The sequence below is a fragment of the Aythya marila genome (assembly GCF_965140915.1).
Source record: "Aythya marila genome assembly, chromosome: 12".
Taxonomy (NCBI): Eukaryota; Metazoa; Chordata; class Aves; order Anseriformes; family Anatidae; genus Aythya; species Aythya marila.
The window spans coordinates 19,302,152-19,328,680 of record NC_139053.1 but is presented as its reverse complement, the minus strand read 5'-3'; the positions used below and the strand labels follow the sequence as shown (position 1 = coordinate 19,328,680).

Here is a 26,529-nt window from a genome sequence, read left to right as displayed (position 1 = left end):
GTCATCTATCACCTGACGGCTCTGGAAACACCAGATGGATCTTGGAAATCGGGATATGGTGCCGGTGACACCAAGGCTCGTCCACGAGACCCCTGGCAAACCCCTCAAAAATGTTCAGGGCACCCGAGGATCTCTTCTTGTCCCTCAGGGGGGTCTCCCATCCGAAATTCCTCCTCCTCCTCCTCCTGGCAGTTGCTCACTCTGACCAGCCTCCCGGCAGTGACTCCTGTGGGTGAGGCTTGGAGGTTTTCGGCATCGGTTAAATGTCTGCTTTCCCGTCTTTGTCCGATTTCTGTATTTGTAGGCGGATCGCCGTGGTGACTGCAGCTGAGGCAGCCGTCAGGGGCCTCTCCTGCCGAGCACTTCAGCGAGCTGAGGCAGTTATTTCACCACAGAAATCCCAGGTGAACAGCCACTCTTCAGAGCAGAGAGGCGAACGAGGTTGGCGTTAATTTCTGCAATTACATGAGAACACCTTAATTTCCTTGCAAGCGTGGCGCTCACAGCACATCCCCAGGGAGCCCCCAAACACTTCAGGAACACAACATCAAGGCCACGTAGAAACATTGTGAAAATAAAACCCCAAACAAGGTTTATCTCGTGGAACAGCACGAGAAAACATTTACAAGAAGGGCCCGGCCTTCCCGTCAGAGGGGCTGGCAGCGAGGGCAGCGCCTCACAGCGGCGGGACGGGGCGGGCGGCGCCGCCATAAGGGCGGCGGGCGGGGAGGGCGCATCGAGGAGCCTCGTTAGCGCAGTAGGTAGCGCGTCAGTCTCATAATCTGAAGGTCGTGAGTTCGATCCTCACACGGGGCAAGAGGGAGTCCTCCTTTTCTACCCCCATTTCAGCAAACAGAAGCGAAAATGTGCTTTTCGATTTATTTTCGCGACATTTTATTTCTTATTATTTTTTAACTTTTAATATTTTTATTATTAACGTTGTTATCATTTATATTTTTTATATTTTTAACCCGTTTCTCCCGCTCCCCCACCCGCCAGAGGGCGGCCGACTCCCCCCCCTCACCCCCTCCCCCGCCCCCCACCTCCCTGAGGCGATAACGGCCGCCGCGCGCCCGTTACCGCCGGGGGGGCGTGGCCACACCCGGCGATCCCCTCCCCGATTGGCGGATCCGCGCCGAGTGGGCGTTGCCCTTTGTCCGCCCCGCCCCTTCCGGCGCTTCCGCCCCGGGGCTCAGTGCGGCGGCGGCGGCCGCCATGGCGGTGTGCGCCCGGCTGTGCGGCGTGGGCCCGGCGCGGGGCTGCCGCCGGCGGGGGGCGGCGAGGGAGCAACGGCGGGGAGGGGACGGCGACAGCGAGCCCGACACCGACACGGAGCCCGAGGAGGCCTCCGGCGTAGCGGTGGCTGCGGAGGACGACGAGGATACGGAGCGCATCGAGGGCTCGAGGCCTTCGGCGGGCCCCGCTGAGGCGGGCCGGGCCCCGCTGTCGCTGCTGGAGCTGCCCCCGGAGCTGCTGGTGCAGATTTTCGGTTCGCTGCCCGGTACCGACTTGCCCAGCCTGGCTCGGGTCTGCACCACCTTCCGCCGCATCCTCCGCACCGACACCATCTGGCGGCGGCGCTGCCGTGAAGGTACCGCCCTGGGGAGGGGGCTACGGGGGCTGGGGGGGCTCGGATTTGGGGGGTAGGGGGTGGGGGAGCGCGGTTTAAGGGGGTTGAGGGGGGTAGAAGGATGTGGGGGGGTGGGGAGTCCGGTTTGAGGGCTTTGGGGGGGGGGTAAGGGGGGCTGGGGGAGCCTGGTTTGGGGGTGGGGAGTTGGGGGAGGGATGGGGGGTACGGGGGAGGTGGTTGAGGGTTTGGGGGGTGAGGAGGGGGGTGTGGGGATAGGGATTGGGGTTTGGGTTTTGGGGTGCAGCCCCCGAGGAGCAGCAGGCTCCCGAGAAGGTTGGGGGGGGTGAACCCCAGGGGTGCATGGGGTGTGAGGGGCTGGGCAGCAAAATGGGGGGGCCCTGGGATGGCAGTGGAGAGATCCAGGCCCTGGGAGAGGTTGCCTTCACCCCTACACCAATCCTGCAGATGGGGGAATTTTGGGTTAAAGGGATAGGAAAGGAGCAGTCTCTGCAGTCGGGCTGCGCTGGGAAGAAGGGAGGCACCGGGCATGCAGCCGGTAGTCTGGGGAGTGGGGGCTGCGTAAAGGGGATTGAAGAGCCCCCTGTGTCTGCAGGGGGTGGGCAGGCTGGGTAGGGCTGCTCGTCCTGCCCTGGCTCGGGATGTGCTGTGCTGGCATCCCAAGGGCTCCTGGTCCACATGTGTGTATCCTGGGGAGCATCTCGGAAGGGCGCTGTGCTGCATTAACACAGAAATTAGGGGATGTGTTGTGTCTTGGTGTGTCCTGCTACCGTTAGGCTGTGATTCTTACTCTTTACTCCTCGCCTTTACCTCCCGTCAGCATGACTCCGTCCCATTCTTTAATCCAGCGGCTGTTAATCCCACCTCCAGGTCCTGTCCTGCTGCGCTCATCCATCTCTCTTCGTAGCCTGGTCCTGCCAGGTGCATCTGCTGCCAGCTCCTGGAGTCACACACATTTTCTTGTAATTTCCTTTCTGTTTTTAACACCAGGAAGGGCATGAGGATGAAGGATGTAGGTATGGCAGGATGGCTGTCTGCTGTAGGCAGTGGGATGTGCTCAAGTGCATTAAACCTTGCAGGGATGAATTCTTGCTTTATCAGCACTATCCAGGAACCCTTGGGCAGTACAAAGGCTCTGCCTAGAAAATGTGCACCAAAGCGTTCTTATTTCTTCGCTCAGCATGGGGTGATCCCAATAACTTAGCGTTTTGTGGAGGCAGGCTAATAAAACAGCATCGTTCTCTCCTTGTACTCCTCTGCTGATGCAGGTTTGTGCACTCGATGAAGGGTTTGCAAAAACTTCACCAGTTCTCAGTGCTTTGCACAGTCCTGCACATGTGTAAGTAATTACCATCGTGGCAGTACTGTGTCTTTGGATGTGTGCATTTGTAAATATAAAATTGGTCACCATTTCAGGGACCTATTTTGTAGTTAATTCCTGTGCTTGTGTTTCAGTGGTACTGCTGCATACACTCAGCTAATTTGTGTTCAAATGTGTGCAACTACCTGGTGAGTTCAGTTACCTGGGTACAGATATGGACTTATTATAAAAATTTAAAATATTATATAAATACCCCTTCAAAATCTAGAAATTCTGACCTGTATTTCCATATAGCAGTACAGCACTGACTAGGTGATAGTCAAACACCAGATGTAATTAATTACCTTTTATACTCTCTTTCAAAACCAAGGCACTTCCTACCTAAGGACAGTTCTTAATCACATCCCTGTTTCTCTCTGAGTTTAGCATGACGTGTCTCGTTGTGAAGCTGCAGGTCCCAGAAACAGAGCGAGAGCACAAGTGCCAGCCACCTCGTACCCTTGTCTCGGGCAGGAGCAGCGCTGGGTGCGAGGGAAGGCCTGGCTGTTGCCCAAATCTGCTGGGGCACTCAATCCACTGAGAGTTGGTGTCCTCCTCTTGTGCTGTCTCAGTTTTAGAATACTCCTGCAACCGTGTTGTGGCTGCTGCAAACACCCAGAGGGCTCGTCTGGAAAGGGAAGGAGTGGCTTGTGCTGCTGATTGTAAACCAAGAGAGCGCAGGGACTAACCAGGAGCAGTTGTGTAACACTGGCGTGGCTGTGTTGGGACTGTTGTCCTTTTATCATTGCAACTGCTTGGGGTAAACAATGTCTCTGAATTGCTTCTTTGGCAGGAAGAGAATTGCAGCGGCTTTCATGGGTCCTATAAATAGGAGGCTGCTGATCTCTGCAGTGGGAGCAGAGTTAAAGCACGCTTCACCCATGCTCGTGGCCTGACCTACCTTGATTAACATCTGAGAGTTGATTTTAATCAGTAACCACACCTGGAAACAGCCCAGCTGTTCACAGTAACCAGATCCAGAACTTGCCTGAAAAGGCTTTGGATTGTCAAAACCATCTCCGTTAACTTCTGAACCTGCTGACAAGTGTCAGCCAAAGGTGTTAGAGACGCTAGCCTTCAGCAAGCCTTATAGACAGAGGTTCCTGGGCAGGAGCATGGGAAATCTGGTTTGTATCCTCAAAGAGGGGTTGCTGGATGGAGTTTAGCTCTTACAAGACTCCATGAATCCATGCAGGAGCGTAGCATGCAACTGCTCCCACAACAGAAACTCTTTCTTGTGGCCTTAGTAAATAAGAAAGTGGCTTTTATGAATCACAAGGCTTTAAACTCCCTTCGTGTGAGGTTAACGCATTGCGTGGTGTTTCCTTGGTGAACCGTGTAGGCTTTTCTTCCTCTTTTAACATGTTCTTTGTCAAGGAGCTGTCTAAAAGCCAGAGGTTTGCTGTTTCTCACTGCCATGGCAGTGCACAGCAGTCATCCTGCAAAGGGTCTCAGGTCTGTTGCGAAGTTGTAGATCTGAAGCTCCCTGTCTCTTTCCTTCCCAGTTTCCACAGATGCTGTTGTTTGTTGCAGACCATGACTCCTTTTGGTCAGCTCCTTGTTTGCAGTTGCAGAGCGTGTCAGTGGTAACTACAAGCCTTCCCCTGGGGGAAGTGTTTGGGAAAGCATCCCGTGTATTTTAATCCGATAGTTCAGCCTTTGGAAACAAGAAGCCGGTTCCAAATTCGTCCCCCCCGGTATTTCAGGGATGCTGTCCTGAGAATCTCCTGTTTTCATGGTGGCTAAAATAATCCTGTAAGTTTCCGTGCCTTCTGTAAGCGCGCATTTATCTGGGGCTAATTAGAGTACCTGATTAGTCAGGGCACAGTTGAAACGTAGCAGTCCTAAGTGTGTCAAGCCCTTGCAGACATCCTCATTTCCTCTGAGTTACAGATGTCCACGTGCAGTGCTCGGGGCAGCTTTCTGGCATTGCCATGCTGAGAAGACACAAAGGAAAAGCAGTGGTTTGATCTTTGGTGTGAGTGCAGGCTTTCTTCCCTACACTGGTTGACAGTGGTTTGTTTTTTTATATAAAAAGAACATGTTTTTGGCATCCAGGGGGAGAGAACTACTTGTCCAACAGCTGCTCGCAGAAAAACTGTATTTGTTTTTTCTTAAGATAGTGAAAACACTCCCTGTGTCCAGAAGATTGTATCAGCTCGTTACACGTGGGGGCTACCTTTCCAAGTCCTTTAAATTCCAGCACACGTGGCTGTGGAAGCAGCACCCTGTCACCATGTTTGGCAGGTCTTCCAGGAGCTCGTTGCAAACCTCGTAAAGCAGACTTAGCAGCTGGGCAAGCAAGGACTTTAAAACCAATTTCCAGCCCCGTTTTTGAAGCAGGATTAAGCAGGCAGTTTCTAACCGTATAAAATCCATGTGTGAATTTCTGTGGCTGTTAACTCCTTAAAATACTCAGTGAGCTGCAGCACCGAGGTGTTTCTTTAACAGAAATTCCTCTTCAGTGCAGTTAAGCATTAGGAAGCACGAGTCCTTTGTGGCTTTCTGGGAAAAGGCTTTCTTCTTTATAAAGAAAACCTCACCAGTTCTATTTTTCTGTAACTCTCGAAGCTCTACCTACCAGTAATTCTACGTCCCTCTTGTCCTCTGGATTAAAAAGAAAGGGCCAGCTTTCTTGCTGAAGACCTTCAGAGTTTTTGTAGGCGCTGGGAGCCGAGAGATTTATTTTTCTCATCAAGCAGCTATCATGATGTTAACAGCTCATGAGTCAGAAGCACTGAGCTGCTGCACTTAGCCAGAGTTAAGCCATCAGTCTGGGGTTTCGGCTGCTTGCAGTTGGGTTTGCTGAGCAAAACAGTAAGGCAAGCCTTGGGTTTAATGTCAAATAGTGTGGAACGATATCGATGTTTGTCTTTTTTTCCTTGAAGGGAGCTTGAACAGAACAGCGAATCGTTCCAGGAAGGATTTCAGCTGCAGAACTTAGCAAATGCACCTTTATCGGGGTTCTTGCTTTCAGAAAATTTCCCTGCAGGTTGTCAAGGGCATGAGGCTGGGGCAGAGCTCTCCCATCAGCCCCGTTCCCCCTGCAGCCAGTTGTTTGGAGGTGCCTGCTGGAAGTCAGTCTGTCCTCGAGCTGCGCTGGGACTGCAGCCGAAGTGATTTACAGCTCTAATCGGGAAAACGCTGCGAGGAGTCAGGACCTTCTAGAGGAAGGCAGAATGTCACTGTGCTGGTACTGCTGTCGGCAACGTGGAGAAGTGCCATTTGGGCAGGATCCTCTGCGTGTCTCCTCCCTTTCTGATGCAGTATGAATACCTTCAGTGACGCTGACTTGAAGCTAGCTGCAAGGCCTGCTGCAGAAGGCACGCATCTCGCGGCCGCTGTGGCCAGGTGAACGTTTGTTTACATGGAAATTGCTGGCTGTTTACAAACAGCAGGCTGTAACCCCGCTGCTGCTGTCACCTTAGAAGATCTCCGACTTTCTGATCAGCTGAGGAAACATACTGTTCCCTCCATCCCTTTGATGTAATTCCCAGACACATGCCCGCTTGTGTCCAGAGGCAGGCTGGCGGCTGAGAGCCTCGCAAAGCCCTGCAGGAAGGGCAGACAGGGGGGATGACTGCAGGCTGGGTCTGAATTTCCAGCCTCCAGCAGAGCTCTGCTTTCCCAGGTCTGCAGAAGGGCCGTGCAGGGTCAGCTGGCAGTAGCCCAGCACTAAATAGCTTGTTTGTGCTGGGCTGGATGTGCCTTCCTGCAGGCTCGCCTGTCTGCTTGCTGCCTAATTGTGCCTCCTCAGCCCACCTTGGGTTTGGTGCACGTAGAGCTTCCTCTGTGGCAGTCAGCAGGACTTTTGCAGTGGCCTTGTGCATCTTTTAATAAAGGGCAGTGCTTTTGTGCCTTCTGCCTGCTCTTTTATCGAGCTTGCTGCTTCCCCAAAGCAATGTCACGCAGGACACACGTTCCCCGGAGGCAGGCTGACAGTGAGATTCGTGGGTGCTTTATCATCGTGTCCCACAAGCGGGGTATTTATAGACTGAATGAGGCTGAATTCATTCAGGGAAACTTCTGCTGTGCTCATCTGTGAAGATGAAGTCCCAGTTTGCAGCAGGTTAGCGGTGTTTGGCAGCCCTGCTGGGTGGTTGTTGATTCAGGGCGGCTCAGCTGAGGATAAGCTCGGTGTTTAATGGTTTGATGAGGGTCTTCGCAGCCCTGCTCTCGTATCAAATGTCTGACAGGTGTTTGGTATTGCTGGGGGAAGCCGCTGTTTGATCTGGGGGATGGATGTCTTTGATGTCAAGGAGGATAGCTCGCTGTACAGAGAGTTAATGGGGTTGCTGCAGCAGCCTGCTTTTTGTTGCTGATGATTTTTTGGGATCTCCCTCCTCTCATTTCCTCCCTCTGGTCTTCTAACGATTTCTTGCACTGAGTGCTTGCTTTTTTTTCTTTCCTTAGAGTTTCTTAGAAGTTCAGTGACTTCCTGAAAACAAAACGAGATGATCTCATTTTCTGCTTCAAAGCTGCCTTTAAGGTCTCTGGATTGCTTTGTTTTGAGGGCGTTCTGTAAGCAATCAAAGCCATTCGAGCGTACAACAGACCCATCTCAATCTGATCAGCTTTCCAGTGTAACCATATCTGTACACGCTGATGCCTGTTTTATGTCTCCGTTTCATTCTTTTTAAAGGCTGTGACCTTTTCCTTAGGATCCTAATAAGCTGTTTTCTCTGTTGGGTTCCTCGGTGGAAGTAAATAATTACTACACACGACCATGATTTGATCTAAATGAGCAGACATTCCAAGCTATAACGAGTACGTCTTCCACACTTCACACCCTTCCCAGACTAGGTGTAAGCTGCTGTAATTTTGTGGTGTTTGTGTGTTCCTTATGGTGTGTTTGTGGCGAGCATTGCTTGCAAAACGTATTAGGCTCCCGATCCCAAACTGCAATGAAATTACATCCAGCTTTCCATTTTCTCTGCAGAAGAGCAACGAGATCCTGGACTCAGGTTGCAGCTTTCATGAATGTCCTGATAAGATCCCATTTTTGCTCAAAGAGTAGACGTGGAGGTCCTGGGTAGCAAACACCTTTGTGCCTGAGCTATGTTACCTGTGTCGTTGCAGAATACGGCGTCTGTGAGAACCTGCGGAAGCTGGAGATCACCGGGGTGTCCTGCCGAGATGTGTATGCCAAACGTAAGTGGTAGAGCTGGCGCAGATCCGCGTGTCCTTGCTTAGTACCAACTCTGAAACCACAGACTTGTTGGGTATTTAGTAAACTTTGACAGAATAAGCTAGTCAGAATTACGTTCTAACGGCAAGGGCGTCTGTAAAGTTAACATCTTTGGGATTTTATTTAATACTAAGAAATGGGATATCTACATGTATGTCCCCCACTCCTTTGGAAGGAAAAATGCATGGAATTTGAGTTCCCTATAGAGCATAATGAAGGTTTCTCAGTCTTTCCAGTTTGTTTTAGCCTTTTCAGATCTTGCTAAGGAATTTACTGATTCTTTTCATAGCTTCAGGCTGCCCATGCCCTAAAGTACTGAAGTCTTGCTCTCAGTGGAAGGATGCCATTATACTAACAGAGGGAAAGAGCAGTCAGTAAAGGGGTTGAGCGTGACTTTGGGCTGCTCCTGAAGGAAGTGTCTGTGTTTTAGGGATGGCTGTGAGTGGCACCCCAGCTCCTTCTGCAAGATAAATACACACTGTCCTACAGTGGGGAGCAGGGTCATCAGAGAGGAGAAACTGTCTCCCTGTCCCCAAATCTGGTCCTTTGCAGTCAGAAGCTGAGCTGATGGCTCTGAGAGCTCCCGTGTCAGCACTGTCAGGCTGTGTTATCTTGGTTGCACCACCACGAATTTTGTAAGGATCTGTGGTCCTTGGGATAAAAAGGGAGATTTAACCTGTGGCACTTGAACTGTGGCTTCTGGCTGTTGAGATCAGGTCCTGTTTCATGTAGCAAAAGCAGTAACTGTCCCAAGTTGTATCACGAGAAGTCTCTGTGGGCTTTTCAGAGCCAAAATCCACTTCCACATGTGCTTTATTTGCTGAGCCTTGAAGCAGCGATGACTTCAAGCATTGATCTTCATGCTGGGAAGGAAGAACTTCTAGGTTTTAATCCCATCTTTGTTAGACTCGCTGAGCATCCACAGGCAAAATTACTTCATCGCCTACTGCCCTTCTTTCCCTGTCTGTGCACGTGAAAGGGAGCTGCCTGATCTGTCTGCAAAGAGCTGCACTTGACACGAGGACCACCTCTGCGATAGATTTCATTGCATTTCTGAAGAAGAACCGTGCCCTTATCTGTTCAGCAATCCTAACTAGCTTGGCTGCTAGCTAGGAATGGTCAAGCACTACTCAGGGTGCTTGGCAGCTCTTTCTGGCTTTTGGGGGATGCACTGTCTTGGCTCTCCTGCTCAGACTCACCATTTTACCTTGTTGCAAACAATTAGTGGTTTCAGAACAGCTTCCTGCTGGTGTGACCCCATTTTCTCTGCTGTCCTGTAAACCTCTCTAATTGCAGAAGAGTTAATTTGGGGCTACTGGCAGAACTCACACAAGCTTTTCTGCCCACTGAGCGTGCTTCTACAGGAAACAGTGTGGGAAATGAGGGACGGAGCTTAAGTGTTAGAGGGCATGATTAATGCAACACCTAGGTTATCATCCATGTAGCTACTTGTCCTGAGATGAGACTGGGGGCCCTGATTTCACTTTTACTTCCCTGGATGCCAGTTGTAAATGTTGTCTGAGGGAACCTTGAACATGCTAAATTGTGTATAAGCAATTCTATCTGTCTGGGCTTGAGGCTGGGGCTGATGGAGACAAATTGGTGCACCACAGCTGGAAGTAAAGCCAAAAGGGAGTTGGCCCAGCCTGCTCACAAGGTTACGTGCTGGTTACGGTGGAGCCGAGTTCTCTGGTACTTACCCTGCTGTGTCTGTTCAGGTATAAACCCACGGGTGAAGTCGGGGCGTTTTATGAAAATCCTTCCCGACTACGAGCACATGGAGTACAGAGATGTTTACACCTGCCGTACGTACCTCCTGCTGGTTGATGCTTCCTGCACTGAGCACACACGAGATGCTGCATGGAGTGTGACTTTTTGCTTTAAGCAGATTATTTTGGGGTGGATCTTGGGGCTGTACGGCGGGCGTTGTTAGTCAGCTCTTTCTGCTGCTCATGAGTGGAGTGGTCCGACCCTTTGGAGTGAGGAGGGTGCACAGTGAGGTCTTCTTTTGAAATGCTTCAGGTTAAAATATTGTCCTGGCCAGGCCCAGAAAGAAGGGTCAGTGAAGAACACTCAGTCAAGGAGCACTTGCTCTGCTCTTTGTGCATTGCCCCTTTCTTAGAAAGCATTCAAATACCCTGGTCAGGACTTCTGAAAGCAAGCCTAAATAAACTCTGGACTGGCAAAAAGCCTCGCCTCGATCCAGATGAGCTGCATTCAGGCCCACAGCCCTTCCTATACTAATTCCATCCCTGCACAGTGAATCCTTTCAGCCACCACCCCCTCTCTAGGAAACACTGTTGGTATTTCGGAGATTGTGATCTGCATTCTTGATCTCAGTCAAGAAACTACTCTGGGTCAACTGTTCTTTGCCTCCTGATTCCGTGTTTAGGGCAGATTACCCAGCCTTTCAGTCTGATGCTCAGTCCTCTGCAGGAGTTGGAGGGAGCAGTGATCAGATTAAATCCCTGGAGGAGGCCTGGAGTGCTTAGAGGGGGTGTTCAGCTGTCCCCTGTTCCGCAGGGGGAGGGTAATTAATAAGTTCTGCAAACTCAGGTTACTAATTCACTGCTGCTTAGGAATGGAGTTTTTCCACACATGCTAACAAGCCGAGTGGATGCTGCTGTTTAGACTTGCCTGTGCCAAAGACAGCTGAGCATGGGCCACACAGATGATCTCCAGCAGCCCACGATGATGGTGTTTTTCCTGCGAGTCACAGCAGACGAGCAGCAGCAGTGCTCAGCAGGAATTTGGAGTTCTGGCAGTCCTGCCCGTCAGCACCAGCCGTGTTCAGGAGCTGGGGGGGGGTGGAGAGGCTCCTCCAAAGCTGCCCCTCGGGATTTGGGCTTCCTTTGTAGGTTGCTACCCGGGTAATTGCTGTGAGCGTGCAGTTTGTGGTGGCCCTGAAATGGCATTTTGTGCTGTTCCCTCAGCTGTGAATCCTTCAGCTGCAGCCCCAAGCTTCTGAAGTCTGACCCTCTTTCCTTTAGGGGCTTGATGTATAACTTGGGGAACAGCCAGTGCGTTTTACGACGTGGTTGCCTGTTTCCCTCTTTCCCCACCTGTGTGTTAAGTCTGCTGCCAGGATTTGGCGTGTGAGTGCTCCCCAGTTTGTGCTCGTGCAGCGTTAGGTCAGCTCAGATCACTTTCCTCGGGGTTTTCAATGAGGGCTGACACTTTGCTCCTTCCACTAGCAGGGCAGTTATTGCTGGCTGGGGGGCTGTAACTGCTTGTCTTGGTATCTTGCTGCATCCCGGGAGCCTGAGTTGCAGTAGGTCAGGTCTTCTCCAGTCAAAGCAAGCCACCTCTGCTTTAAAAGCTGCAGAATTCATTGAAAAACCCTGTTTTAATTTTATTTTATTACCCTCAAACCTGGAGACAGGTAATGTAATAAGATCTAATTAAAACAGTAGCATATGAAAGCATCTACTGTGCTGCTGTTTTAATAACCTGTTCTGGGGTTGCAACCTGTCTGTTCATCCCGCTGGTGTTTGTGGTGTGCCAGCTCTGTGCTGCTTGCTTGGACCTGCTCTGCATCTGCTCAGTGTCACTTCCTTGCCCTGTGGCTGACTGTGGTGGCCAGCACAGGCGTCAGACCCTTCCTAAGCAGCCTCCTGTGGCTGGGAGCTTGGGCATTCACTGCTTTTTTTTTCCTAAGCCCTTCTTCCCCAGCTGGATTCAAGCTGCTTTTTCATCTGGAGAGCTTGCAGGGCTGTGCGGCAATGTGGATAACGCCCAGGCTGGGTGGGGGTTGCACTGAAGCTTCCCGTGGATGTATTTTTGTTCCATTTGGCAGGACGTGGGCTCAGAAATTTGGATAGGCGAGAGGCTCCTTCAGGACTGAGAAGAATTGGAAGTGCACATAGCAGAGGAAAGCCTTGGAGAAAGACCCAAGCGCTGTTTTCTTTCGAGGAGTGGGGAGGGAAGCAGCTGTCAGATCCATCCATCTCCTGCCACCGAGTGCCAGAGCTGGAGCTTGACGGGTTGTCCCTGCTGTGGATAGAGCTGGAACCCAGAGGCACTACAGCAGGAAAAAAAAAACAGCCAGAAAAATGGATTCAGGCTTTTGCTTTTCCATTTGTTTGGGCCTTTAGCTAAGTGCCAGCCTTTTTCCCAGTAACTTCTTTCCTCTGGAGGCTGCGCAGCTCTTTCAGCCTCCTCCACAGCCCCAGGCTTGCAGGTGATGGGGCAGCTGGTGAGTTGGGCTGTGCGTGAAGCAGCCACGGTTCCAGACCTGCTGTAGCTCCTGGAGCTGTCTGTTTGCTCAGAGGGAGCAAAACCAGGGCTCACCTTGCCGGGCAAACACTTCCCTGCTCCTGCAGAGCCTGCTGGCAGCAGCTCCCAGGGGGTTTCAGGCAGGAGCTGGGGGAGAATGAGGGAAATACTCCCTGCTTTGGATAGCTTAGCATCGAGTTTTCTGCCCTAAAAATAAAAAAAGCTGGGTTTTATCAGCTCCATGGACAGGGTGGAGCAAGCAGATTGCGGCGGGTGGAACAGCTTTTACGCATACCAGTTATTAATGTGTAACTGCTGCAGCGAGACCAGGAGACGGGGAATGTGGTTCGCCTGCTCGCCTCCGTGCTGTTTGTGCTGCAGTTGGCTCGCTGAGTGAAACCAGGCCATCGGTCCTAAATTGTTTACTGCACTGGAAAAAGTTTCCTGCGGGCCAGTTGGCAGCAGCTCCGGACAGCCCTCCCTGCTGTCCTAAACCTCGGTGGAAGTTCTCTGCTTCGGTGCAATAAAAACATCCCCACGGTTCTTGCTGTCCTGGGTAGTTAAAGGAACAAAGCTGCACTGAATCTCAGTTCTTCCTGTAAAGTGATGTGAAACAAAACCCACTGCTCAGCCTGTTCTGTAGGTTAAAAGTGGTTGTTGTGGCTTTCTGAGTTGGCCATGAGCGGCGTTGTAAGGTCGGTGTGGTGTCTCCTTGCTGTGTTCTTAGAAATTACATGCACCCTGCTGTCCCCACACAAAATGCCAGGCTGTGCATCATCCTGTATGGAGGCTGCTGGTCGTTTTATGGACAGAATTCATGGCTGTGGTTGTTAGGCATGGAGGCAAGCAGCATCTCCAGGCTTTTGTTAGGGTAGTTCTGTAACAGGCTTTAGATCCTGTTTACTGAAAACTTTCATATTTGACCTTCATTTTTGGCTGCTTTTAAGGACACAACCCTACAGACAGGTTTGTCTCTGCAAGGAGGGGAAATTCTTTCAAAATACTTGAGTTTCCCTGTCCCTTGCTGCCTTTGTGTCCTTATTTTCTGTTGTTTTGCAGTCTGAGACACCGAGTACGTTTTTGGTAGCTGGAGGTGGCAGATACTTTTTGTTCTTAGCTCTGGGTATGGCATGTGATTTGCATCAACAGGACCGTGTTGCAAAAGCTTTCTGGTTGTTCCTGCTGAGGTATCTGGTTGTGTCAAGTCCTGGGAACGAAATCCTGCCCCTGCAGCGGGGCAGAGCTTCAGAGAACCTCAAATCCGTGTGAACTTGTGGGAGGCCTCAGCTGAGAAGCTCCTCGCTGCGGCTGGGTGCAACCAGCTTTCACTTCCTTCGTCAGGGCTGCTGGGGGGGTATTTGGGCAGCGTTGTGTGCGGTTTGTGGTAGCCTGCCTTTTTCTTTCTTTTCCCCAAATGCCGATTTCCTTAGCTCGATGTGCTCACGTCAGTGTCTCGCTGTTCCCTAGTGCTGCACCGATACCGCCACATCTTGGGGTTATGGCAGCCGGACATCGGGCCCTACGGGGGACTGCTGAACGTGGTGGTGAGTACCTCCCTCTGGGGCTTGGGAGTAGAGGACTGGGAGTCTTTTGTGTGCCACTCTCTAGTCCTGTTTGCCATCTGCGTGGTAGCAAGAAGCCTGAACAGCCACCACTCAAGCTCATGACGTGTTCCCAGAGGTTGCTTCTCGGATCCTTTGATCATCACCACCTTTATGCATTCAGTCCTTCTGTTTTTCAGCTGCACTCCAGACAGCCACAGGAACAAACAAAAACAGGAGGAATGTTTCAGGGCAAGGCTTCATTTGGTCTAATGCTGATATTCCAGTGGCTGGCATGGGAAGCCATTCCTTCTGCTTTGACTACAGCAGAGACTTGAGCCCATCACTTACACCTACAGCTGAGCATCGTGCAAAGGGTTTTGCACTTGTGTTCCTGTGGTTTACCTTATTATTTTTTTAACCAGCAGTGCCTAAGCCTAATGCATCAGATAGAGCAATACTGGTGCAAGACCTGTGGAGCCTGCCACTTCTGGTGCTGCTGGGGAGAGCAGTTAATGAACATTTCTCTCTGTATTGTTGAGAGCTGGGCAAGAAGCTTGCCTGAATCCCTTATACTTTGCACCAGGGCTCAGTAGGTGACAGGTTGAACTGTAACATAACAAGGCCAGTGCAGCTGTGGGGTTTTGCAAGGGTCAGTTCTGTGAGTTGGTGTAAGAGTGTGGCCAAGTGCACCAATGCTTACATGATTTCATGACCTTATAAAGACAAGCGTGCCTCTGTGGCACTGCTCTGCTTTTGTCTCATGTCTTGCTCTTTAGAAAACATCTTTTTCTCTGAAATTGTAGGGCTGGAGGGGAAGGATTCTGTTAGGCATGCAGGAAGAGGGCTGGCACTTGTACCTCTCAGCAGAGGGGATTGTTGCTTCCTGTGCTGTCTGTGAGTAACGGAGCCAAATAATTCCTCATCCAAAAAGCACAGATAATCATGAGAAGCAGAACTCCATGTGAGTATCTGCCAGCATGAGCTCTCAAACCAATTAGAGCTTGACTTGCTGTGTGGTCTCTTCAGTGCAGTCTCCCTCTCCGGATCCTGCGCTCCAAGCATCCGTCACAAAGTCCTTTGCGGTAATAAAAGCCTGATCATTTTCCGGTGGTGCAGAAAGCCTCGTAAAGAAACCCTCTCCCTCTTCACCAAGGGTGTGCTGCGAGTGCATATGGTCTGGTTTAATTGCTGGAAAGCAGTTTGGAAATGCAGCAAGCTGTTCTGCAGCTCCTGCCCTGATTGAAGAATAGACCCCAGATTTGTTCGCTGCAAATGTCACAGAACGTGGGCAATGCTGACATGGTGTGACTTGTTTTATGTCCCTCTGCAGGTAGATGGCCTGTTCATCATCGGGTGGATGTACTTGCCACCTCATGACCCTCACGTGGATGATCCGATGAGATTCAAACCTCTCTTCAGGATTCATCTCATGGAGAGGAAATGTGCGACTGTTGAGTGTATGTATGGTCACAAGGGGCCTCACAACGGTCATATCCAGGTGAGCTTTTCTAGGATTTTACACCTCATGTGTCCTAGGGGCAACGTGTGTGCACACACCTTGGATCTAGAAGTAGATTCAATAGAAAATACATGTTTTTAAAAGGATGTGGCCTTCACCACCTTGTTTTATGTGTGGGTTCCAGCTTTATCCTCACCATGTCTTCCAAGTTGTATGGGCTGCTCCCTGTTCTGAGTTTGTCCACTGTCCATTAAGGCTGTTGTACTTTCTGCTGTAAGACTGGAGCTGGGTGGGGGCATTGATAAACGTTCTTGCTGAGATAAAGGATACACAAAGAGGCTTTGTGTAGCTGCTGAACGTGTCCAAGCAGGGATGCAGACCTGGTTGGTTTTGCAGCACTAAGATGAGACTGTGGGAAGGCGACTTGGCCTCATCCGTTCAGTACAGCGAATGCTTTGAAAAGCTTCCTGAAGGGTTGTTTCCTCTTCCTTAAAATAGAAAGCTCAAATAGAGAAGCAACGTGAAACTAAGGAATTTCATTAGAATGCGCTGGGGTTTTATTGCTTTTATTTCTCTATCCTGTAGCTGATGCACTCGATATCACTTAATGGTATCTCTCCTGTGCCAGAGTCAGTAACACCTGTTTTGTAAAGCATGTACTCTAAGCAGTCTTAGCTACATCATCCCTAGGCATCTCTAATCAGGTCTGTAACCTGCTAAATTCTCCTCCGTGCTAACTACAGATTGTAAAGAAGGATGAGTTCTCCACGAAATGCAACCAGACAGATCACCATCGGATGTCAGGGGGAAGGCAAGAGGTAAGAGTGCTTTGCTAAGAGCCTGGCTTAAGGCTGCTTGTATGCCTCCTCTGTGAAGATAAAGCACTGCTGCCTTATCTGAGCTCTTAGCTAATATTGGGATCTGGGAGATGGTCTTCAGGGTTCCAATTTCTGTTTATCTGAACACATTTGAAATTTGAAAACCCAGGCTCGTAGCCTCAGGCTGATTTACCCTGAGCTTTTTTGTTTGAGTAGAATTGTTTGTGACTTGAATCAAAACTTAAATCTGCCACACTTAAAGAATTGCAGGGTCTTGGGGAACCCCTTCTGTTTGTGCCAAGGGGCAGTTTAAGGTCACAATTTATGAGATCAGTTCATCGTTACACCTGCAGAATGCCTGGGTGGAGACCCTTGCCTTACCTCAATGCATGGCAGGGTGTCAGGATGGAAACTGTCAGCTAATAAAATCTTCCAGGTAGCAGCATTTTCTGCCAGGAGCCCAGCTAGCTAAACATGACACGTCAGTTCCTCCGAAGATATGCTGTGAGGTGTCTGCCTGCTAGCAGGAAGCAGCTGGGTGGAAGGTTTAGTTCAGTGTTTGCTGGTTCTGTAGCAGATGAGAAATGCGTTAATACTTCCAAAGCGCTGCGTTAAGTATGTGTGGCATTATGGTAATTGGAGGATCTGGCTTTAGAAGATAAAGCAGGTTTGGGATATCACTCGGCAGGCTGCTATCTTAGCGTAAGCTGTTATCATGCTAACTCATGTCAGGGTATTAACTTGTCAGAGCTGGTGCGGAGGTACTTTGGGAGACTTTTTCAAAGGGCCCTTTGGATTTAGATGCATTGTTATTATATCAGCAGGATTTAACCTCCTAAATCTTCAGTGCCTTTCATAAGCTGCCCCTTTTATGTTCAACGTGCCAGGACAGAGCATGGGAGTGGGCTTCTGGGCACACAAATGGGTTTCTGCAAGGTAGGTCAGGACATAAACAGTAGATCAGCTGCTTCGCAGTAACAGATGATGCTTATGCTTTTATTCTGAAGAGACACATTGGCTCTACCTGAGATTTATTTGAAGGGAAGCATATCTTTATTGTGTAGGGCCTTGCAGGTGTAGGGCAGTTACCCTAATGGCTGTGTGTTAAGCATTTATTCCCAAATCAGGCACGATCTGCTGTCAGAGCATGTGCCCTCTCTGTGGCTCAACTCTTGAGTTGTGCTGCTGTGGTGAGGTCACGCTGGGGTACTGCCCCTCTTTCAAATCCAACACCTCTGTCGTCCTGCAGGAATTCCGGACGTGGCTACGGGAAGAATGGGGTCGGACTCTGGAAGACATCTTCCACGAACACATGCAGGAGCTCATCTTGATGAAGTTCATCTACACCAGCCAATATGAGTAAGGGCACCAGCTCTTCTTAGGTATTAAGGCTGCTGCGACTGCGAGACCACATTAGATCACTTCTTCTGAAAATGGGGTGCTTGCAGTGATCTTTAACAGCCAAAGGAACATCCCTGTGTAGTTTCTGTGTCTGCAGGCTCTGTGCAGAGATACAGTGAAGCACAGTCCCCTATTTTCAGAGAGAAGAGATGTAATGAAAGCAATAATAATAAAGTTCTGAGTTCTTTAAAGTAGCTATGTGCAGTAAGATAGTTTTGAGCCATCTAACAGTGCTTAATTTGAAGACAGAGAAAATATCTGTGATCCCAAGGGGCTTTTTGCTTATTTTCCATGTTAGTAAACAGCGTGCTTGGTAGTGCACTAGACAGAAATTACACAGTCCCTGAGAACTTGTTTTATCTCTGACTGTCACGCCAAACTTCTAATAGCAGCCACCTCACTGTAGCACATATTTAAATATGCTTCACTCCTAGCTTTTCCAGAAATGCCAGGGAGTGGGGAGGTTTGCCGTGACCTTGCTGCAGAAGCATCCTGGTGTGCTAACAAGCACTGATAGAGGGAAGCGGAGGGTTGGTGTGTTTGCATACATCTGAGTGAAATCTGTGAAGCTCGTTGGCAGTGCTGAAAACACAGATCCCACCTCTGACTCAGTGACGACCCGAAGCTGCATAAAGGAGCAGACTGCAAACACATTCTTCGTTTCCAGGGGTGTTCCTTTAACCTCCCTGACCTTTTCTTTTTTTCTTTTTCCACAGCAACTGCTTGACGTACCGACGCATCTACCTCCCTCCTAGCAGCCCTGATGACCTTATAAAGCCGGGTCTCTTCAAGGGGACGTACGGGAGCCATGGGCTGGAGATTGTCATGTTGAGCTTTCATGGAAGGAAGGCCAAGGGGACTAAAATCACCGTGAGTACATTTTCCTTTCTCTCAGCTGCTGACTAAAATGTTGTTTTATTGATGCCAGGATCCACAGGAGAGAGGTCTCTGGAAGGTAATCAGGTGTTGCCGCCCCAAAACCTGTTCCTCATGGGGGTTGGTGGCACCAGTGAATCTGAACATGTGCAGCATAGCTAGAATGAGCTCTGCAAAGTTTTTTCGTGCTGCTACCTGGCTCTCTCTCCTTGTTCTGTCCCTGCCAGCTGCTTTCTGAGAGCAGCTGGTAGCAGGTCACTGGAGATCACTTGTGCTTCTGAGGAGCAGGTACCAAATGTTAGATGCTCTTCACTGAAGCCAGCCAGGCTAGTGAGCTCCTTCCTCTCTATAGAGGGGATTTGTGACAAAATGCAGATGCTGCTTTGACTTTTTCATCCTTGCAAGTACAGCCAGACTTGTAGCATGTGATGTAAAATTCTGTTTCTGGGAGATGCAGACAGTTCAGGGAACAAAGAACGAAGCCTGATGCCTTTTCTTGCCGATGTGACGGTTGTGGAATAGGGTAAGGCTGCAACCATCCTGCTGCTCCCTTTCTCCAGGGAGATCCCAACATCCCAGCTGGCCAGCAGACCGTGGAGATCGACCTGGCACACCCTCTGCAGCTCCCTGACATTGAGAACCTCCGCGATTTCAGCGAGCTCTCCCGCATCGTCCTTGAGGTCCAGGAGCAGGTGCGTCGCGAGGAGCAGGAGGAGGAGCAGCAGCAGGAGGGAGAGGACCGCACCCAGCAGGCTGCCTCCCAGCCTGCTGCTCAGCCCCAGGGAGGAGGAGAAGGTGCTGAGGGAGAAGAGACTGCAGCTGGGGCCGAGGGGGCAGCCCAGGACAAAGCGCCAGCTTCCCAGCCTTTTGTGCTGCCCATGGGAGTCATATCAAGGAACGAAGACTATCCCCGGACCTGCCGAGTTTGGTAATACATATAATATAGCCTACTTGTGCCAGTTACTTCTTGAAATGGAAAGAGTGACCTTTGAGGCACGTGCTGTATTTGTTTGTGCTTTACCTGCACGCAGATCTCCCAGCCCGTCATGCTCAGGCTTTCCTCCTCCGCTGTCTTATCTCCTATGCTCTTGTTTGATCTTTTCTTATCGTGCTCTCATCTCCAGTCCCGCTTCCTTGGTAGATCTTTATCCTGTTAACTTCTCAAAATAGCTCCTCTCCCGTATTTTGCCTTTTTTGTTTTCCTCCAAGAGCCGCCTGGCTCATCTGTTTGGAGATCTGTTGGAGCTGCTTCCTGTTCCTGCGTGTCATTTGTGTTCCTTGGCTGTGGGAACACGGTGCTCTCTCCCACCCCTCCCTGGCGTCAGCTGCCGGCTCTGGAAGGTGCTGAGCACCACAAGCAGTTGGTGCAAGTACTCAGAGAGCCTCGAGGAGTGAGACCTGGAGTCAGGGAAGCAGCACACTAAATGAAGTGTGGAAAAAGAGCCCAAAAGCTGAGGCTCAGGCAGGTGACCTTCAGCCAAACATCTGTGCTGGTGGAAAAGCCTACCAAGAGCTGGTTAATCCCAGCAGGCCCCTGCTGTCACAACCAAGCTGTGTTTGAATAAAACCCAGCTCCACCTGCTGCTTGCTTGGAGGTTAGACTGACCTTTACTCCTCGCCAGCTCCTGGTAGATTTTTCTTTTTTTAGATTTTCTTTCTCTCCCTTCCCCTGGGTTTGTCACAAGGCTTGCCTCTCTGGTCACCCTCTCCACATGCGTTTCCTTTTCTGTGAGGATTCTCTGGGCCTAGGTTGAATTTTGAGTCCCAGAAGTGAATCTCAGCTGGAATACTGAGCTGAACTACAGAAAAAATCATCCGTGGGGTGCAGGTGCTGATCAGAAGGCAAAAGCCTCAAGAAGGCACAGATGAACGTACATAGCAATGCAGAGTTTTCTTTTCTTTGTATGATTCTGCAGTGTCTTTGTGCTGTGTGATAGAAATGGGTGATTTTATAAACTCCCTGCTCTGTAGCACCCATCAGCACGTTTGTCAATAGCTTCGTCTTAGTTTTTATTAATTTTTTTATTACTATTTTTATTAAATATTAGGTATTCATGGCTGTTGTCAACTCTTCTTTGCTGTTCCTCTCTCCCTGCAGCTTTTATGGGACGGGGCTTATTGCTGGCCACGGCTTCACCAGCCCCGAGCGAACCCCGGGTGTTTTTGTTCTCTTCGACGACGATCGCTTTGGATTCATCTGGCTGGAGCTGAAGTCCTTCAGTCTCTACAGCCGGATCAAGGTCTCCTTTCAGAACGCCGAAGCGCCTTCCCGGGAGGCTTTTGATGAAATGCTGAGGAATATTCAGTCGCTGGCTACTTGACGGGTGATGTGTGATGGACAGGGCTAGGGGTTGCGAAGGCTGCTGCACTCCCCAGCCAAGATGGGATGGGGATTCCTCGTTCTCGGTACCTCTGAAAAAAAAAAAAAAAGCATGCACTTTTAATAAAGCCTTTTTACCCCAAATGTACACATCCCTGTTAAAATATCCGTGACTGCCCTTTCCTCCCTGTCACCCCACACTGCTCCCCAGCAGTCCTTGGTACCCAGTCTGTAACGTAGCTTTGTACAGCTGAAGGGATCCTGCAGAGGAGGACACAGAGCTTTGTTACTGCAAAAAAGAATGTGCTGCAACAAAAATAACTCACGGTCAGGGGTGGATCAGAGAACATCTAATCGACTGGATGGACACAAACCCTCTGCTGTGACCATTAGCAGTCTCCCATGAACGAGCCCTCCGTCAGGGAGGGGACTTTTTGAAGCCTTTGCTGTGCTCCTGGCCAATCTGTCCTGCTGGGAGAGCTGCTTTACCCTCCTGACAACCTGCCTGGTCCCCTGCTGCAGGCTGGCTGGCTGCCTAACGAGCAGTTGCATCGGTGGTGACAAAGCACATCCTCCTCTCCAGGAACCTTTCTCTAGGTGCAGCGTCATCAGCAGGGGCTGCTTTAGTGTACCTGCATCCGTGGCTGAGTTATCAGAGCGGGTAGTTTCCTTCTGAGAAATTCCCCCAGCGTGGCAGCGAGGAGGTTGGCAGTGCACGTGGCGTTGCTCTGGCTTTTCTGGAGCTTGGTGGCCGTGCTGTCCCTGCAGCTGGGGGTCTCCCTGAGCACAGAGGAGAGGATTCTTGTTTCTTGGAGGTACACAACTGGAAAATGAGTGTAAGCTGCAGGAGCTGATGCACTCAGAACTGGTTTTGTACCTGAAAAGTTCATCTTAGATCTTGTAAAATGGGGCTGAAAACCTAAAGGAGGAAAAGTAAAGTGAAGTGAGCCCAAATGCAGCCTTTTTGACTCCTGCCTGCAGTGGGTAGCAGCAAGTGCCAATGTCACTGGTGCTGACGTGACCCCAGTTTGGTGTCATTCTTGTGTCAGGTTGCCTTGCACAGTCTGAAGGAAAGATGAGGTGTTTGTACGTTGCTGTGGCTTGTTCTGGTGCTTACGGTCGGTGCTGACAGGTTGGTGCTGCTGCTCTGCTCACAAGACCTTTCTGATCCCTTGCTAGTTGTGCTCGTTTCATCCCCGATGATTGCTCCTTGCACAGAAAGCTCCTGGGCTTAATTTCTTTCCATGATGCCTGTGTTCTCCGTGGCAGATCTGAGCTCTGCTGGGAGGTGTGGGCTGCTGCCGAGGGAGCCACGTTCCCCACAGAGCGGCCTTTGCAGCAGCGTGCTGTAGGAAAATCCTGGCTAGTGCTAGTCTGCAAGCTGTGAGTTGTGCTTTAAACCATCTCAGTGTGTTCTGTTGTTACTCCTGTGCAGGAAGAGGTGACGGGGTCCTTGTGTGAGAGCAGCTTGGAAGGAAGGTCGTGGGTGCAAGTGAGAGAGAAATCCTTTGGAGTTCTTCTCTGGCTGTGGGGGTGAACTACACGTCTCTTCCTAATACCAGCTGCATCAGTTTGTCTAACAAAACCCCGTCTTTACATCTTCTGCAGGTTTGGGTTTATAAATGTGTCTGTACACGCCTTGTGGTGAGGATTTGGGCCCCCTCTTACGGAGAGGCTTCGGCCGCTGCCTGGCTCTGCGGGCTGCGAGCAGCTCTTTATTCGCGCTCTCACAAGGGCTTTTTGCCATTTCTGGCTCTGAGTGTTCCCTCAAGCTGTGTGAGAGCCGAGTCTCCAGCAGGGGTTTTGAGCAGAAGGTCACGTCAGTCACAGGATTAATTCCTGTCTCTTTGGATACGGTTTCACAAGCCTCTGAGAATCTGAAGGTGATTTCGGGCGCTTTTTTCTTTGCTTCCTGCTGCCTCGTCAGTAGCAGAAATCCTGCCTCTGTGTTCCAGGTGAGCAGCTGAAGTGCTATTGCCCTTCTGGTGAACAAGCTCTGAGGAACTGGTTCTGAGCAGCCTGCTGGAGGTGTTCCTGGTGGTGTCAGCAGAGGGAAGAGTCGGCTTGGATCTCAGCCCAGCCCCACGCGGGGCCAGGAGAGCTGCAGGAGGGAGAGGCAGGGTGGCGGTTCTGAGCCTTGGCACAGGGACGCAGAGGTGAGCTGAAGCTGAAATGGGGCACCTCAGCCTCTTGCTCTGGCTGATGAGCTGTGTAAGGGAGAAAAGCACGTGCTTAATGCTGCAGACACAAGTTTCCAGCTTCGTTATGCAAATCAGGGATACCTGAAGACATTAGGAGCCTGTTTAGCACCTGGGTGGCTGGTTTATCTTGGAGCTCAGTGTCAGGCTGGTGCAGCCAGTGAGAAAGCTGTTTTGGGCTCTCCTAAGAGAGCCTCTGGTGATGAGAGAGGTCCCTTGGGCAGCCGTCTTAATCACTTGTCCTAAAACCATCTCTGCTCCCATTGCTATTTTATCCGTGGTCCTGATTTGTGGGTTCCTCCTTCCTTCAACATCCCCGCTCACCTGAAAAAAATAAAAATGAAAATGAAATTTTACACGACTGTCTAAATAATTAAGGTTTTGGCTTTCTCAGCTTGAAAACCCAGCCTGTCCTGATGCACTACAGGCGCTTGGCCGGAGCCCTGAGTCCCAGCCCTGTAAGTCCAGCTGTTTTTGTTGCTCTCCTCCCTGAACTTGCTGTGTTGGGTTTGCTGAGCGTGCAGAGGTGTAGGTGTGATTCCCCGCCGTGCCATCAAACGCTTCTCGAAGTCGCAGCTCACCTTTTTCCTTTCTATCAGGAGCCTGCTGGGGCTGCGAGCCCTCAGGCAGCAGATGGCAGGAGTGCTTTGCTCAGGTCTGGTCAGGGGGAGGACCTGTTGGGCTGCTCTCTGCACGTCTTTGTGCCTCTGCTCTGCTTCTAGCTCGTCACTCCTGGCCCTGTTTGCTGGCAGAGGTCAGGATCTGCCTTCTGGAGGCCAGACCTGCTTGTCTGCCCGGGGAGGAGGCTTTGCAGAGGCAGGGAGTGCTGCGGGAGCCGCTCAGACGTCAGCTCTGCCTTTGTAGGAGCACCTTTGTGGTGCGCCGACTGGCCTCAAAATGTCAGTGTGCCAGCCCTGATTAGAGGCAGAGCTGCTAGTACACGGTGGCTTTATTCTGTCTAGAGCAAAGGCAGATGAAAAGAGCAAATTTGGTATTAATGCTTCCCCGTTCCTTTCCCTTCCCCTCTTCTACTCCTCAAAGCCTTGCAGGCTTTTGTGTGGGGTATTTCAGGAGCGGATTTTCTCCGCTTTGAGCGAGGAAAGCTGGCAGGATGGTGAATCTGGAGAGACTGGCATAAATATTGTGTGCTCCTGTGCCTCTGATGGGCCCTTTGGATCTGTTTGTGTCAGAAAAGCAGAATGAGGCCACGGGGAGTCCTGACTTCAGCTCTGGGAGAGGAGAACGAGCAGGAGGAGCAAAATTTTGGCACCTGTAAGTGAATTGTTAAAATGGGCAGGATTAGCAGTGTGCCCAGGTTTGTGGTGGATGCTGCCAGCTGAGCAATTCTGCAATTCCAGCAGCAATTTCCGCTGCTGCTGTGCCCTTCTGTAGAAAAACTTGGAGACAATTGTCTTTACATCTTGATTCCAGATGCTGGGGAAGGTGGAACTCACCTTGTCGGGGTTAAGAAACCTCTTGGTGGAAGGATTTGGGAATAAAAGCCTTTACAATTAGGTTGCAGAGCAGCCTTGCCCAAATAACCACAGCAGGACCTAGGGCTTAATTCTAATTTAGGAGCATTAAGCAAGTGACTGACGTGCTGGAGCTGTGCGTGCCCTGTTGCCAAAACACGGGGGTTTGGCCAGCTGGAAAACAGAAGCATCAAAGATCCACCCAGTTTGTTTGTGCTGGGGCTGATTTCAGAGCTATAAATACGCCGTGATCAAGCGCTGTGGTTGCAGGAGCCCTATTTCAGTCTGCACGGGCTCGCCAGGTGTTTGTTTGGCTGGAGGAGGATGGACAGAATTACTTCAGCTTTGGCTACCAGCCTCCACAGCAGCCACTGGGATGGCAATGAAGTAGGAAACTTGTGCTGGGGAGAAAGCAAATCCATGTGGAAGCTTGCTAGAAGGTGTAAAATATAGGGAAAAAAAAAAAAAAAAGCAGGCAGCTCAGTGTTTGCTTTCAGAGGAGGACGGCTTTGTATTGCTTTTTATTAATTAAAAATGAGTGGGACTTCGTGGGAGTGTTGGGTGTTGTGTGGAAATGGGTGGCATAACCTCGGCTTGCTCGTTCAGGGGGTGATGATGTATGGACTGTCTCGTGGCTGCTTGCTCGGGTGGCCAGCGAGCTGCTGCTGCGTTCAGCTGCCCGAGGATGCCCTGGTGGGACACGGAGGTGGTCGAGGTGCGTGGTCAGGCTGTGCAGGGGGAGATAAGCCACCGCCACGTGAGTGCCACCGCCCTTTTCTGTGCTGAATTAAAATGTAGGACTCCGGTTTTCGCTTGGATTGCAGCCTTTTTGATTTTTCAAGGAAAAGAGCGCTCGGATCAGCTGCGTTCGTTAGCTCCATTAAAGCAAGCTGCACTTTTTTTTTCGTGGACTAATGCTGCTCCTTCCTCTGAGCAGGCGTGCCCTGTTGGTGTGTATTTGCACTCAGCGCTTCAACGTGACACCAAGGGACTAATCTGGGCACCTCCAGCAGGCTCGGCGTGCAAACAAGTCTCTCCGAAGTGGCTGTTATTAAAAACGAGGAGGAAAGAGCAGAGCCCTGCCTCGCACAGAGGGCGGTGCGGGGGGAGAAGGTGAGCTTTTCTTTCCCAAATGCCATTTGACATCCAACACCTCCGCTTTCGTGCCACAGCCCTCTGTGTGGAACACGATAACAGGAGTTTAAATAGCTCGCCTGCCCTGCTGGTTCCCCCAGCGGAGGGCTGGGGCTCTGCCTGCCCTTTTTTTTTGTTTGTGGGTGTGAGAGGAACGGGGCCATATGAAAGCCAGACGGGACTTTGCAACGCTGGGGCCTGCTTCATCCCAGCTATCAGAAAGCTGAGCAAAACGTGTGTGTTACTTTTACACCTAACCATTATAACCCCAGGAGCCTTTTCCAGTTTCAAATAATAATAAATAAAAAAAAAAAAGGTTTTGTGAACTCATTTGTGTGCTTCTTTTATTTATTTTTTTGTTATTCCAAATAAAGGTTTCGGCTGAGTTGCACCTTCCTGCTGTGCAGCGCCCTGTCTTCTGTCTCCTGATGAGTTAATTTCTCCCTTTTTCTTTTATTTGGTGAGCAGCTAACCTGACCTCCAGCATATGGAGGGCACAAACCTCAGCTGCAGAATCCCACCTCTTTCCTAGTCCTTTTTCTCTTTTTATCCCTATACCTACCACATGCAGCTCCTGTCCCGGGGCGCATGTGGTGCCCAGCTCTCCCTCCTTTTCCAAAACAGTGATTCTGCTGAAAAAGCAGAATTTGGACTTGCTGGGGAGCCGTTCACCCTCACGCTGTGGGTCTTGTGTCTGGGTGTTCACAAAGCCATCTGGAGGAGCCCCCAGGTCCGTGCATGTGGCCCCAGCGCTGCTGGCAGCGTTTTTCGGAAGCTGGGAGTTGTGCTTCCAGCCTCACAGCTTGCCTCTGCCAGTGAGTTTCTTGGCAGAATTGTTGAGAGCAAGTTTTGGAAACGGAGCACCAAACTCTCAGCTCTTGAAGTTCACACGTGGGCTTTTCATGTGGAACTGGCTCTGCCCTCTGCAATGCCACTGCTTAAATCCAGGCAGGAGG

At 50.6% G+C, this 26,529-nt stretch overlaps 1 protein-coding gene across 2 annotated transcripts; it reads left to right on the top strand.

Moving 5' to 3' along the window:
* Positions 1-1,192: 1,192 nt before the first annotated feature.
* On the top strand, positions 1,193-25,969 carry FBXO31 (F-box protein 31). 2 transcript variants are annotated; one of them, XM_082769687.1, is made up of 10 exons: positions 1,193-1,591; positions 8,028-8,099; positions 9,855-9,941; positions 13,819-13,895; positions 15,226-15,393; positions 16,098-16,172; positions 17,422-17,531; positions 18,290-18,443; positions 19,010-19,377; positions 20,548-25,969. In XM_082769687.1, the coding sequence occupies exons 1-10, from the start codon at positions 1,216-1,218 to the stop codon at positions 20,768-20,770; spliced, it is 1,710 nt and encodes a 569-aa protein (XP_082625813.1). In that variant the 5' UTR covers positions 1,193-1,215; the 3' UTR covers positions 20,771-25,969. The 2 variants fall into 2 exon arrangements, with proteins under 2 accessions (XP_082625813.1, XP_082625814.1); XM_082769688.1 differs by lacking the exon at positions 9,855-9,941.
* Positions 25,970-26,529: the final 560 nt, after the last annotated feature.